The sequence below is a fragment of the Salvelinus alpinus genome, chromosome 32 (assembly GCF_045679555.1).
Source record: "Salvelinus alpinus chromosome 32, SLU_Salpinus.1, whole genome shotgun sequence".
NCBI classification, from domain to species: domain Eukaryota; kingdom Metazoa; phylum Chordata; class Actinopteri; order Salmoniformes; family Salmonidae; genus Salvelinus; species Salvelinus alpinus.
The window spans coordinates 26,629,367-26,642,661 of NC_092117.1; the positions used below are offsets into that span (position 1 = coordinate 26,629,367).

Sequence of the window (13,295 nt, forward strand, 5' to 3'; positions counted from 1 at the left end):
AAGCTTTATTGTCTATATGTTACAGCGAAGAGAAATGAGATCACACACATCACACCAGTTATTTCTGGACGTGGCCTAAATGTACGGTACATTTCCTTCAGTATTTAAAGTACATCTGCAGGTTTTTCTCCCTGACATAAGACTGAGCGGAGCGGATTGATTGTGATGTGAATGATTGGTCCATTAAACCAGGCAAGCTCAATAAAGCACAGATAAAGTATTTTAAATGATTTCAAATTATATTTGAACCCAGGTCTGCACTGCGGAGGGTCGCTGGTTGTGTAATGGAGGAAGGAGGAAGATGCCTCAGAGAGCTGGTGTCACTCTGAGCGGTCGCGGAGGTCCTATTCTAGTTCAGACTAACTTAGTCTTGGAAAGACCAGAAAGACCACTGGAGACGGGAGGGACATGTCCCCCCCACATTCTGAAATATAATTTTTGCCCCCCCCCCCCTCAGTTTTAGCATTGAAATGTGATACAAAACAAAGAAACGGTGTGCTTTAGGACCATGCAGACACCTCCGAGCAGTCGGGTAGGGTGTTAATCTGACTGGATAAAAAATATACATATTCAAATGATGGCCCCCTTACTTCTAAAAAACAAAGTTACGCCCCCATATTTGGGTTGATGTTGGAGAAATGTGTGTTACAAGAACAACTTCATTGCTTTTAATGATTGTAAACATGTTATTGTTTCGCATGAGTAGGGCTATCGCACTGGACGTGGTCTGCAAAGCCAAGTTTCCATGCACAGGCTTGGACATGAAATTCCAAATAGCTTAAACTTCACAAGAGGGTGGGGACCCAAATGATATCAAGTTTGTTACAACATCCCTAGCTCAAACACAGAACTGGGGCTAAAGTGTCTCTATGGCAACAATGTAACTGGAGAATTCAAACAAATTGTTGGAAGGTCAGAGCGCATATGGTTTTGTTTAAGAGCCAGGGGAGTTTTTTCATGTTTGGTTCATTATTTACTTTCATAAACTATTAGCTTAATAAGCACCACCACCACCCAGACACTTAGTCTGGTTCTTCAGGCTTTGGTCTGGCCACTCTCACTGCATTTCAACAGGGGAGATGTGTTCTGTTTACAATAAAGACAACATCGCTACAATAGAGGGAAGAACCTCACCATAGAAATACAGTAACTAGAATCATAGAAATGGAAAGATGCCATCCTATTTCCATGGTAAGAACGTGCACAAAATAAACTTGGCGGTGTGCATAAAACTAAATGTGGTTTTCGGCAGTGGTGGAAAAAGGAAAGGAAAAGTAAAGACAGTGGAAAAAGTACTCAATTGTCATACTTGAGTAAAAGTAAAGATACCTTAACAGAAAATGACTGAAGTAAAAGTAAAACTTACCCAGTAAAATACTACTTGAGTAAAAGTCTAAAAGTATCTGGTTTTAAACGTACCTAAGTACAGTGGTAGAAAAAGTACTAAATTGTTATACTTGAGTAAAAGTACAAAGTAAAAGTAAATGCTATACATCAAATTCCTGATATTAAGCAAACTAGACGGCACTATTTTTGTTATATCTTTAATTCCGGACAGAAAGGGGCACACTCCAACACTCAGCCATAATTTACAAACACAGTAGGTGTGTTTTGTGAGTCCACCTGATCAGAGACAGTAGGGATGACAAAGCGTTATATTGATAGGTGCCATAATTCTGTCCTGATTGAGCATTCTAAACGTAATGAGTACTTTTGTGTGTCAGGGAAAATGTAAGGAGTAAACAGTACATTATTTGCTTTCGTAATGTAGTGGAGTAAAAGTAAAAGTTGTCAAAGATATAAATAGTAAAGTACAGATTGCCCAAAAAACAACTTAAGTAGTACTTAAAAGTATTTTTCCTGAAGTACTTAACACCACTGAGAAAAGATACCTCAATAGAAAATTACTTAAGTATAAGTGAAAGTCACCCAGTAAAATACTACTTGAGTAAAAGTCTAAAAGCATCTGGTTTTAAATGTGCTTAATGTAGTGGTGGAAAAGGCACTCAATTTTCATACTTGAATAAAAGTAAAACGTGAAAGCTATACATCAAATTTCTTATATAAAGCAAACCAGATGGCATGAATTTCCCGTTTTTTTTCCAAATTTGGGGACAGTCAGGGGTACACTCAGACAGTTACAAACACAGTATTTGTGTTTAGTGAGCCCGCCAGATCAGAGGCAGTAGGGATGACAACACGTATATTGATAGGTGCTTGAATTGGACCAAGTACTTTTGCCGTCAGGGAAAATGTATGGGAGTAAAAAGTCTGTTATTTTCCTTAGGAATGTAGTGGAATAAAAGTAAAAGTTGTCAAAAATATAAATAGTAAAGTACAGATACCCCCAAAAAACTACTTAAGTCATACTTTATGTTACTGGTTTTGAGAAAATAGACACCACACAGTTGATAAAATATTGTATCTGTATTCTGAACACCTTAATAGCTCATTCAATACTAGTTATTGTAGCATTCTTTACTGACTGGATTCCTGTATACTAATACGGTATAACTGTAGATTGACTTCTTCAGCTAAAATACAAATAGTCAATGCACTTCTACTGTAGAAATCTTAGCGTTTAATTCCAGTAAGTGTACCTTATTTCCAGTAAATTGACCTTTACAGCTTCGTTCCTAGCCAAGTGAGATGAACCAGTTGATATTCCAGTATAGGGGGATTCATGGACAAATAGAAGCCAAATGTATGATGTCACATCCTGCTCTGAAGGACAGGAAGTTGTGTGGAGGTCTGGCTGTCTAAAAAAAGACATGGGATCCGTACCAGGAAGTCTTAAAAGCAGGAATAATTAGTGACGGTGGCATGCAGGACACAATGAAACTGAGCAACAGAGTCAAATCTAAAAACATAGATTTATTTGGCAGTAAATGTACAACATTATTTTATACATTCTACAGGTGTCGGGTCCATCATACATGCCTTAAATAGTTTATAGATGATTTTCTTTAGAAAAATATTAGTGACATCTAGAATAAAAAGCACCCATTTCAGAGGTATCTTAGTACCAGTGTTGAATTACTCCAAAGTCCAAACCTCTCCATACAACAACTCTTGAATGTATAAAGCACAGGCTATGAACATGAGAAGTTGTCATGAGTACAGACAGTATAAATGCTATAGAGTAAGTGTGTGTGAAGGGAGAACACATTGTCCAAAGACAATGAGATTAGATGTATGAGAGACAGCTGACAAGAGACTACATGTATGAGAGACAGCTGACAAGAGACTACATGTATGAGAGACAGCTGACAAGAGACTACATGTATGAGACAGCTGACAAGAGACTACATGTATGAGAGACAGCTGGTGTATTTGTGGTTGTCATTCTTTAATTGGGTGAGGAAAACAGAAGAGCTAAAAACTTGGACGTTTCCAAGAGTTGTTGTCCATAGTGACCTTCTCCAACCTGTCTGTCTGTGTATTTTACTTGATCTCCCCACAGTCCGTGATGGCCATTTTCTTTACCACACCACCGTCATGACAACCAAAGGATTCCATCTTGAAGACTACCTCCATGCCCTCCTTCACTTGACCAAAGACCACGTGTTTATCATTCAACCTGAGAGAGACGGAGAGAGAGAGGTGCAGTCACCAGTGACGCTGACCAAAATGGAAATTATTCTAAAACACAACTCTGTGTCTAACTGGTGTCTAAAACATAACCTACCATTCAGTTTTAACTGTGCAGATGAAGAACTGAGAACCGTTCGTGTTCGCCCCTGAATTTGCCATGGATAAGATACCTAAAACAATGGAAACATCAGAGCTTGCAGTATAGTACCAGTACATTCATGTACATTGTCAATTGTATACTGAACAAAAATATAACACGCAACATCAAATCAAATTGTATGTCACATGTGCCGAATACAACAGTGAAATGCTTAGTTACAAGCCCTTAACCAACAATGCAGTTCAATAAATAGAGTTAAGAAAATATTTACTAAATAAAAAACTAACACAATAAAATAACAATAACGAGGCTATATACGGGGGTACCGGTACCGAGTCAATGTGCGGGGGTACAGGTTAGTCGAGGTAATTTGTACAATTTCAAAGATTTTACTGAGTTATAGTTCATATAAGGAAAGCAGTCAATTTAAATAAATTAATTAGGCCCTAACGTATGGATTTTCTCATAACTGGGAAGGGGAGCAGTCATGGGTGAGTCTGTGAGGGCAAAATAACCACCCACTGGGGAGCCAGGCCCAGCCAATCAGAATTAGTTTTTCTCCACAAAAGGGCTCTATTACAGACAGAAATACTCCTCAGCACCCCCAGACCATCCCTCAGATGATCCCACAGGTGAAGGAGCCGGATGTGGAGGGCTGGCGTGGTTACACATGGTCTGCGGTTGTGAGGCTGGTTGGACGTGCTGCCAAATTCTCTAAAACGACATTGGAAGCAGCTTATGGTACAGAAATTAACAATACATTCTCTGGCAACAGCTCTGGTGGACATTGCTGCAGTCAGAGTGCCAATTGCACGCTCCCTCAAAACTTGAAACATCTGTGCCATTCTGTTGTGTGACAAAACTGCACATTTTAAAATGGCCTTTTATTGTCCCCAGCACAAGGTGCACCTGTGTAAATATCATGCTGTTTAATCAGCTTCTTGATATGCCACACCTGTCAGGTGGACAGATTATCTTGGCAAAGGAGAAATTCTCACTAACAGGGATATAAACAAATTTGTGCACAACATTTGAGTGAAATTAGCTTTTTGTGCATATGAATAATGTCTGGGATTTTTTTTATTTCAGCTCATGAAACATGGGACAAACACTTTACATGTTGCGTTTATATTTTTGTTCAGTGTATATACACACACAATATGACTATGAAGGCTTCCATTTCTCCAAACTTTGTTTCTGTGAATCAAGTCCTTTAACATAATAAATCGATAGGAACACTGTGGGGTAACTGGCTGTAGGGCATAGAGCAGCAGCTAGAACACATCTGGATTGGGTAAAGGTCTATTTCCAGGTTGTCATTATGCAAGAGAACACACCCTGAGCTGAAGAAGTGTCCATTTATCAACATGGGGTTAAGGTTTAGTAAAAAAAAAAAAAGTATGCTAGATGGGATGTTGACTTGCTTGGAAAGTAGGTCATTTGTACCGTATTGAAATAACCTGTCTGTGTAGTCAATATCGCCATCTAGTGGAGTGGAGAGCCTACAACAACTCTTCAATGCATGTTTTACACACTAGGGTCAACTAACCATAGTGTACTGTCTTCTATTGCATTTCCCCCCTAATTTATCCAGCATGGTTCCAACAACAACGGTGGATGCATAACCAGGCTAGCCCAGTACAGCTCAGCCCAGTACAGCTCAGCCCAGTTTAGATCAGCCCGGTTTAGATCAGCCCGAAACAGCTCAGTTTGGACCTAAAATGTGATTAAGCGAACAGAGGTCAAAGACAGAGGAGTTCACTGGTTTAGTGATCTAACATACCTGGCCCAGTATGTTTCAGTTTGAAGTTCTCGTCTTTAAACTTGGTCCCGTATATGGACTTCCCTCCAGTCCCGTTGTGATGTGTGAAATCTCCTCCCTGAGGGCAGAGAGTGAGTCAGTGCTCATACTTTAAGACAACAACACCACCACACAACATTGTAAATAAATACAACCTTCATAAGGGCTGTCCACGTATAGTAGTGTAATGAAACAGGCAGGGAGAGTGAGCTTGTCCGCAATGGTCGGTAAACCCTCAACTTTCTGGCCAAAAGCCCTGGGTCACTACACTTACTCCCTCCTTTCAAAGAGCATGTCCTCGGGCTAGCCTTAACAGGACGACACCTTACAGGAACGCGCTCACCGGCCTAGCACATCTGTGGGGCAAGGTCCGATCATGTCTGACACCAGTGTAATGAAACAGGCAGGGAGAGTGAGCTTGTCTGGAGTGGTCGGCAAACCCTCAACCTTCTGGCCCGTAGTCCTGTGCGCCATCGCTTGTGCCACAAAAGCATTCTGCAGTGGCAGAGTCGATATCAGAGCTTATAAACACAGGGTCGCTAAAGTAGAGATACATTCAATTTCAATGAGGGACCAAAATATTTCAATCGTTGCAGAACACAGAGTGTCAAAGTGATAGCCTATTGTACTCCATAACTGCATGTCCTTTCTAATGTTAGTCTGTTACAGCATAGTTACATATTAGCATATACATAATATTGTACAGGTTGTTACACTGATATAACACAAATCTATGGCCAAACAAGACTGTTTACATAGAAATAGAGGTTTCTCTATGACAAGGTTTCCCAAAGTCAGTCCTGGGGTCTTCCATGGGTGCACGTTTTGGGTTTTGCACTAGCACTACACAACTGATTCAAATAATTAACTCTTCATCAAGCGTTGATTATTTGAATCAGCTGAGTGAGTAGTGCTTGGGCAAAAACGAACATGTGCACCCATGGAAGACCCCAGGACCGAGTTTGGGAAACCCTGCTCTATGATAAGGTAAGCCTGGCTACAGTACCTGACACATGAACTCAGGAATCACTCTGTGGAACACTGATCCTTTGTATCCAAAGCCATGTTCCCCAGTGCACAGTGCTCTAAAGTTCTCTGTCAGAAAACAACAACATCAATTCACTACTAAGGAAAACACAATGTAAGGTTATACAGTGCAGTATTTTATTTGTTGTCATTGTCCAGGTAAGTCTCATTGAGTGGCTATTTCTATAGAACACAAATCAATGTTTACCTGCTGTTTTGGGCACAGCAGCTGCATTCAACTGTAATAAAATGTAAATAAAGGACAATGTCAGGTTAGTTAGGTAGATAAGCAGGTTTAATGTATTGATTGGTTCCCATGATTATTTCTAGTCTGTTGTTATCTATGGCTAAACAATGTATTGATAGCCAGCTAGTTAGATAATAGCCTTTATTGCTAGAAGCTAGCTGGATAGTTTTGCCCTTTTCTCTACATGAACATGCTTGGTTGAACACACTAGCCATTTAGCAAGCGTAGCTAGCTAACGTTAGCTAACAATCTTATCAACAACCCAATCAGCTCATTACCCTTTAGCAGAAAGAGGGGTGTGACTGTAGCTAAAACCAACTGCAAATGAATGGGCTTAGGTACTACAACAACTAAGCATGGCTACATATCTAGCTAGCTAACTATTATAACTAGCTAAGCAAGCTCTACTAGACATGCCGTAAAATGAACCGTCAACTTGTGCAGAAAATAGCGTTATTCTATGTAGGTATGTGTATCTGCCTTTTTTACTGTTATTTTGTGTAGCTATCTTAGCTAACGTTAGCTGGCTAATGGCAGATTTAGCTTGCTACGGGTCCACATCTACGCTAGCTAGCTACGTTAGTTAGCAAGCTACCTCTATAATGATTCGTCCCAGAGGTTCGTTGTCAGCTGCGATGTCAAAATACACGACTGGGTTCTTGACGGGTCCAGACGAAAACAACCTGGTCGCAGCAATTGCCAAAGAGCAATATTTTATACGATTTTTCATTTGCAACATCTTTGCATAGTTGTCAACATGAAGTTCTGAGGATGGGGGTGTGTGTACACATGACGTCTCTAAGACCCCAACAGCGACACAGAATGATGACGTTGTGAACATAAACAGATTTGTAGTTTTATTTAACCTTTATTTAACTAGGCAAGTCAGTTAAGAACAAATTCTTATTTACAATGACGGCCTACACCGATCAAACCCGAACGACGCTGGGCCAAATGTGCGCCGCCCAATGGGACACAATCACGGCCGGTTGTGATACAATCTGGATTCGAACCAGGGTGTTTGTAGTGACGCCTCTAGCACTGAGATGCAGGGACTTAGACCGCTGCTAGTCCATGAAAATTATTAATCCATCTCTGTGTCTACAATATTAAATAGTATTTTCATTGTAATTGTCAGAATGTCTTATTCCACTCCCCATCAAAGACCCAATATATACATCTAATTAGCATAACAAACCAATCCCCATCAAATTCCATCCGTTTAAGTTAGATACATGTCAAATAAATGTTTTATACATTTTTTTATACTTCAAGGGGTCTTAAAAATAACAAAATTATCCTCGGTATGACCTTAAAACAATGTTATATAATTTAGATAATCCCCCCACCCCCCTTCAGTTTATAATGCCGTCCCTAGGAGGGGTGCGTCACTTGAGTGGGTTGAGTCACTGACGTGGTCTTCCTGTCTGGGTTGGCACCCCCCCTTGGGTTGTGTCGTGGTGGAGATCTTTGTGGGCTATACTCAGCCTTGTCTCATGATGGTAAGTTGGTGGTTGAAGTTATCCCTCTAGTGGTGTGAGGGCTGTGCTTTGGCAAAGTGGGTGGGGTTATTTCCTGCCTGTTTGGCCCTGTCCGTGGGTATCATCGGATGGGGCTACAGTGTCTCCTGACCCCTCCTGTCCAGCCTCCAGTATTTATGCTGCAGTAGTTTATGTGTCGGGGGGCTAGGGTCAGTCTGTTACATCTGGAGTATTTCTCCTGTCTTATCCGGTGTCCTGTGTGAATTTAAGTATGCTCTAATTCTTTCTTTCTCTCTTTCGGAGGACCTGAGCCCTCGGACCATGCCTCAGGACTACCTGGCATGATGACTCCTTGCTGCCCCCAGTCCACCTGGCTGTGCTGCTGCTCCAGTTTCAACTGTTCTGCCTGCAGCTATGGAACCCTTACCTGTTCACCGGACGTGCTACCTGTCCCAGACCTGCTGTTATCAACTCTCTAGAGATAGCAGGAGCGGTAGAGATACTCTGAATGATCGGCTATGAAAAGCCAACTGACATTTATTCCTGAGGTGCTGACTTGTTGCACCCTCGACAACTACTGTGATTATTATTATTTGACCATGCTCGTCATTTAAGAACATTTGAACATCTTGGCCATGTTCTGTTATAATCTCCACCCGTTACAGCCAGAAGAAGACTGGCCACCCCCTCATAGCCTGGTTCCTCTCTAGGTTTCTTCCTAGGTTTTGGCCTTTCTAGGGAGTTTTTCCTAGCCACCGTGCTTCTACACCTGCATTGCTTGCTGTTTGGGGTTTTAGGCTGGGTTTCTGTACAGCACTTTGAGATATCAGCTGATGTCAGAAGGGCTTTATAAATACATTTTATTTGATGAGTTAAATAACTGTGTTATAAACAGCTTCTTCCTTTTTAGGGTTATTTCAAACGGTGCATGCATGTAATGTGTGTTTTGCTTGTGAGAGCCTTATTATATAACTATCATATTGTTATAAAGGGTCTTTATACTGACTTGACTGTCAGTTGGTCTTGATAGATCCAGCATTCTCCAATGTGATTTTGTCTGGTGGTTGATGATGCATTTAATGTGGTTAAAGTTACATAGGGCATAGAACTTAAGATGTATTAGAAAACCAAGATCACGAGTTTCATCTGAATACATATTTATTAGATAAATATTAGGATGTCACGTCATCTAACTACATACAGTTTTGCAAGACTAAAAATCACAATTCATTTTTTTCTGACCAGTTTAGAATATGAAATGACTGTACACAGAATGTACAAAACAAAAAAGACAACTGCCACTTGGTGTGCCAATCACTTCAGATTGTACCTTGGAAGTAATATTTTTTGCCTAATTGTGTAAAAACTGTAAATTTGCCAAAATTGTACAAACTGTAAATTTGGTATCAACAATCTTTAGGAACCACTCATGGTTCCCACGTCCCGATTTATTCCTCAAAATTATCTTTATTATGTTGTTGTAGTAGCACCTTTATAAAGTACACAAGTAATAGAGAAATACACAGAAGTTTTACACAAAGGGAAACAAAGGTTTCTTTTTTTCCTCCTTTTCCAACACCCCCATGTTTGAGAAGTAGATAAAGTATCTTACATGAATGAACACGTGGTTGGAGACAGAGGGCTGTACAGACTATCAAACACAGACTCCATTTCCCACAATTCAACAGTCTCTTCTGACAGGAGGATGCAAACTTTACAAATTCTAAATACACAATGCGCATCATTGCCCAGTGTGGCGAAAATGTCTACATTTCTGTAAGTTAATGTATCTCTATCTGTCATTTACACTATGTACATGCATCCATCAGAGACCCTCCAGCCCCTATTCCTGCATTTTAGTGACAGAATACAGAGGGCAGGGGATCACATCTCCCATTTTCTTTAAATGAAAATACATTGCACCCTCTAACTAACACACTCCACTTGTGTCCATTGACTGTACATCTACAGTTTGGTGTGGAGCCTGAACCTCGGACAAGGCGTATCGAGAGTAATGTTGATAGACCAGACTTCAGCATCATGTCTACACAGATCTACAGATAGACAGGGCAGGGGAGTTAAAATACCTCACTCTGGCAGTGCATTGTCTTCAACAAACAGACATAGACACAGACAGACAGACAGACAGACAGCCTAAAATATCGTAGGGTCAGTTGTGTTCAGGTGATTCAACCAGCGTTGGGGATCATTCTTAAGTCCTAAAAATATCCACCGATTGAGAAGTCTTCAATTTCATTTAGTAGCCTCCATGATCTGAAGTAAACCAAATTATGATTATTCTCACAGTCACTGAATAATTACAGAAAATAACTTAAAATAGGAGAACAATATCAAAAATGCTACGAGGATAGAATAATACGCATGATGATCTTGTGTTGTACAAAACAGGATTCACAAAAATAAAAAATAACTCACATTCAATTCCAGAGGGTATTACAATTTAGACTTGACTTAAACAAAAATGATAGAGGGTCAAGTCACTTTCCTCTACTTTTCCCCAATACATTAGCAAACATTTTTAAAGCATATATTGTCAGGATGGCAACCATTTTAAAGTATTGTCTTTATAAACCATTGTGGGATCATGTGTGATGTACTTCCTTTTGAACAAAAATTGACAAAATACAGTTTAACAGTAACAAGACATAGGAAATGCAGTGCAACCACACATCTGTTCAGAACACTTTTTGATGGGCTCCCTAAGTGTATGGTTTTGATGTATTATTGAACCTTTATTTAACTAGGCAAGTCAGTTAACAACAAATTCCTATTTACAATGACGGACTACCCCGGTCAAACCCTAGCCCGGAAGATGCTGGGCCTAATTGTGAGCCGCCCTATGATACTCCAAATCACGACCGGTTGTGATACACCCTGGAATCTAACCAGGGTCTGTAGTGACGCCTCTAGCACTGAGATGCAGTGCCTTAGACCATATTATTCTTACATTATAGTAGATGTCCAAGCTAACTCCTTCTACAAACTGTAGGACAACTTTGGTGATGCATCACGCATGGCCATTTTCCAATGAACAGTAGAAATGAAACAAACATGAAAAGAAAAAAGCTGGACAATACATTACCATTAGCCAAAATCATTCCTTTGCAAGAAAATGTAAAATAAAATCATGATAAAAAAATGCAATGGCTAGAATGTTTCTGGCTAATCTAGAACAGAGACCATTGGCACACATGCACTTCTTAACACCACACAGTATGGTTACAGGAGCAATTGCAGGCCTGTAGAACAGAGGAAGACTCACGGTAAAGAGGGATCTGGCTCTATTAGAATGGCTGACTATCTTTTGCAACACTAGCTGTGTCTCTATGATAGACTAAATAGGGACGGACTCTTTACTTCTCTTTCTCTTGCACACACACACACACACACACACACACACACACACACACACACACACACACACACACACACACACACACACACACACACACACACACACACACACACACACACACACACACACACACACACACACACACACACACTTCTCCATCATTCTAAGCCAAAACAAATGTTTTTGTAAAACGTATTTTTGCATAGCCCACTGTCCGATATGGCATTGTACTGTAACACCAGGGAAGAGAAACTTGAACAACATTGGAGGGGGGCGATAGACAGACTGAATAGAGTTAACAGTGCTGATTCTTATGTAGACTGGGTGGGCTAGTTAGCTAGCTAGGTTAGGATCCTCATCCACAGGCCTTGGTCTCTCCTCCCAGTTTTCTGCCTGCCATGTGGTGTGGTGTGACCCACTGTCGGTTGTGCTTCAGTTGACTGGATGGTACGTACCCAGTGATGACGGACGTCCCGTTGGAAATACACACTATGAGCTAAAGATCAGAGGTTATAAGAACACACTGTAGGTCAAAGGTCAGGGGTTAAAGGCTGTGGTCTCAGGGGGTCAGGGCTTGGAAGAACACATGTCAAAAGAGGATAGATATAAACACTGGCTAGGACAAGAAGATGACTTTTCTTCCCTATTCATGTATTTTCCCCCCTTTTTTTTGTATAAGGGGGAAATAAGGACGATACAAAATGCTACAACACTTTTCCCTAAAAGCTCACACAGAGAGTTCAGCCTGTGTGACGTCATACACATAGAACGTGATTATTAGCTGCACAGTTTAAGTTGGAAAAGACAAAATATCACTGAAGGGGTAGACAACCGACATGGCCGTCGATGTTGTCGGCCGGAGGAGCTCCGCAGCGGAGCAGTGTAAACAGTCTTTACACTAGGAAGAGTGTGTGTGAGGAAGAGGAAGTGAGGTCATGAGTGCATTTCCTGTTTCCTAACTCTGTCACACACAGTGTCCACTCCCTGTCATCCTCATCATCACCTCATGTTCTGACAGATGACCTCAGCGTTGCTCCTATGCCACCTACACGTCTTTGTGTGTGTGTGTGTGTGTGTGTGAGACACTTGACGATGTCCCCACTACCAGTCCATATGAGGACGACGGTGTGTCTATGGACTCTATGGAGAGTCCAGCTGGTTGGACACACCCTGTGGTGTGTGTGTCTGTCTGTGGAGAAGGTTTGGGTTAGGCTCGAGGGGTGAGTGAGGTGAAAGGTTAATTGTTCTCGAAGAGGGAGAGGAGGTCATCGTTGCTGTTGGAGGGGAGGTCTGGAGGATCCAGATAGGACAGGAGCTCGTCTGGGTTGGCCAGCTCTGGAAGCAGCTGTAGCGAGAGAGAGAGAGAGAGAGAGAGAAAGAGAGAGGGAGGGAGGGAGGGAAAGAGAGAGAGCGAGAGAGAAAGAGAGAGAGAGAGAGCGATAGTGAGAGGGAGATGGAGCGAGAGAGGGAAAGATGGAGAAAGAGAAAGATATAAGGGAAGAGATACGCATTGTCATTAGACTTCTCACTTCTATCCAAAGAGTCTATTTAAACAACTAAAGGTATCAACATACTATAGCAGTTGACTTTTCCCATCAAACCATAGTTAGGCAATGAGAGAAGGGTCCTTGCTATCCAGAATCCTTGGGACATCCCAACTCTGACCTTAC

At 41.1% G+C, this 13,295-nt stretch overlaps 2 protein-coding genes across 9 annotated transcripts in view; both read right to left on the reverse strand.

Annotated features, from left to right (window-relative positions):
- Positions 1-2,854: 2,854 nt before the first annotated feature.
- ppifa (peptidylprolyl isomerase Fa) lies at positions 2,855-7,574 on the reverse strand. Its single transcript, XM_071380328.1, has 6 exons — positions 7,364-7,574; positions 6,730-6,760; positions 6,502-6,590; positions 5,478-5,574; positions 3,689-3,764; positions 2,855-3,580 (listed from the first exon to the last, which is right to left on the reverse strand). Exons 1-6 carry the CDS (start codon positions 7,505-7,507, stop codon positions 3,445-3,447), a joined length of 573 nt encoding a protein of 190 aa, XP_071236429.1. The 5' UTR covers positions 7,508-7,574; the 3' UTR covers positions 2,855-3,444.
- A 1,815-nt stretch (positions 7,575-9,389) lies between these two features.
- Positions 9,390-13,295, reverse strand: part of LOC139562558 (zinc finger MIZ domain-containing protein 1-like) — a 249,214-nt gene continuing 245,308 nt past the window's right edge. For all 8 annotated transcript variants that reach the window (XM_071380321.1, XM_071380320.1, XM_071380319.1 and 5 more), the window contains one exon: positions 9,390-12,970. In XM_071380321.1, the coding sequence (XP_071236422.1) occupies positions 12,863-12,970 (108 nt within the window). In that variant the 3' untranslated portion in view covers positions 9,390-12,862. The remainder of the gene's footprint in view (positions 12,971-13,295) is intronic.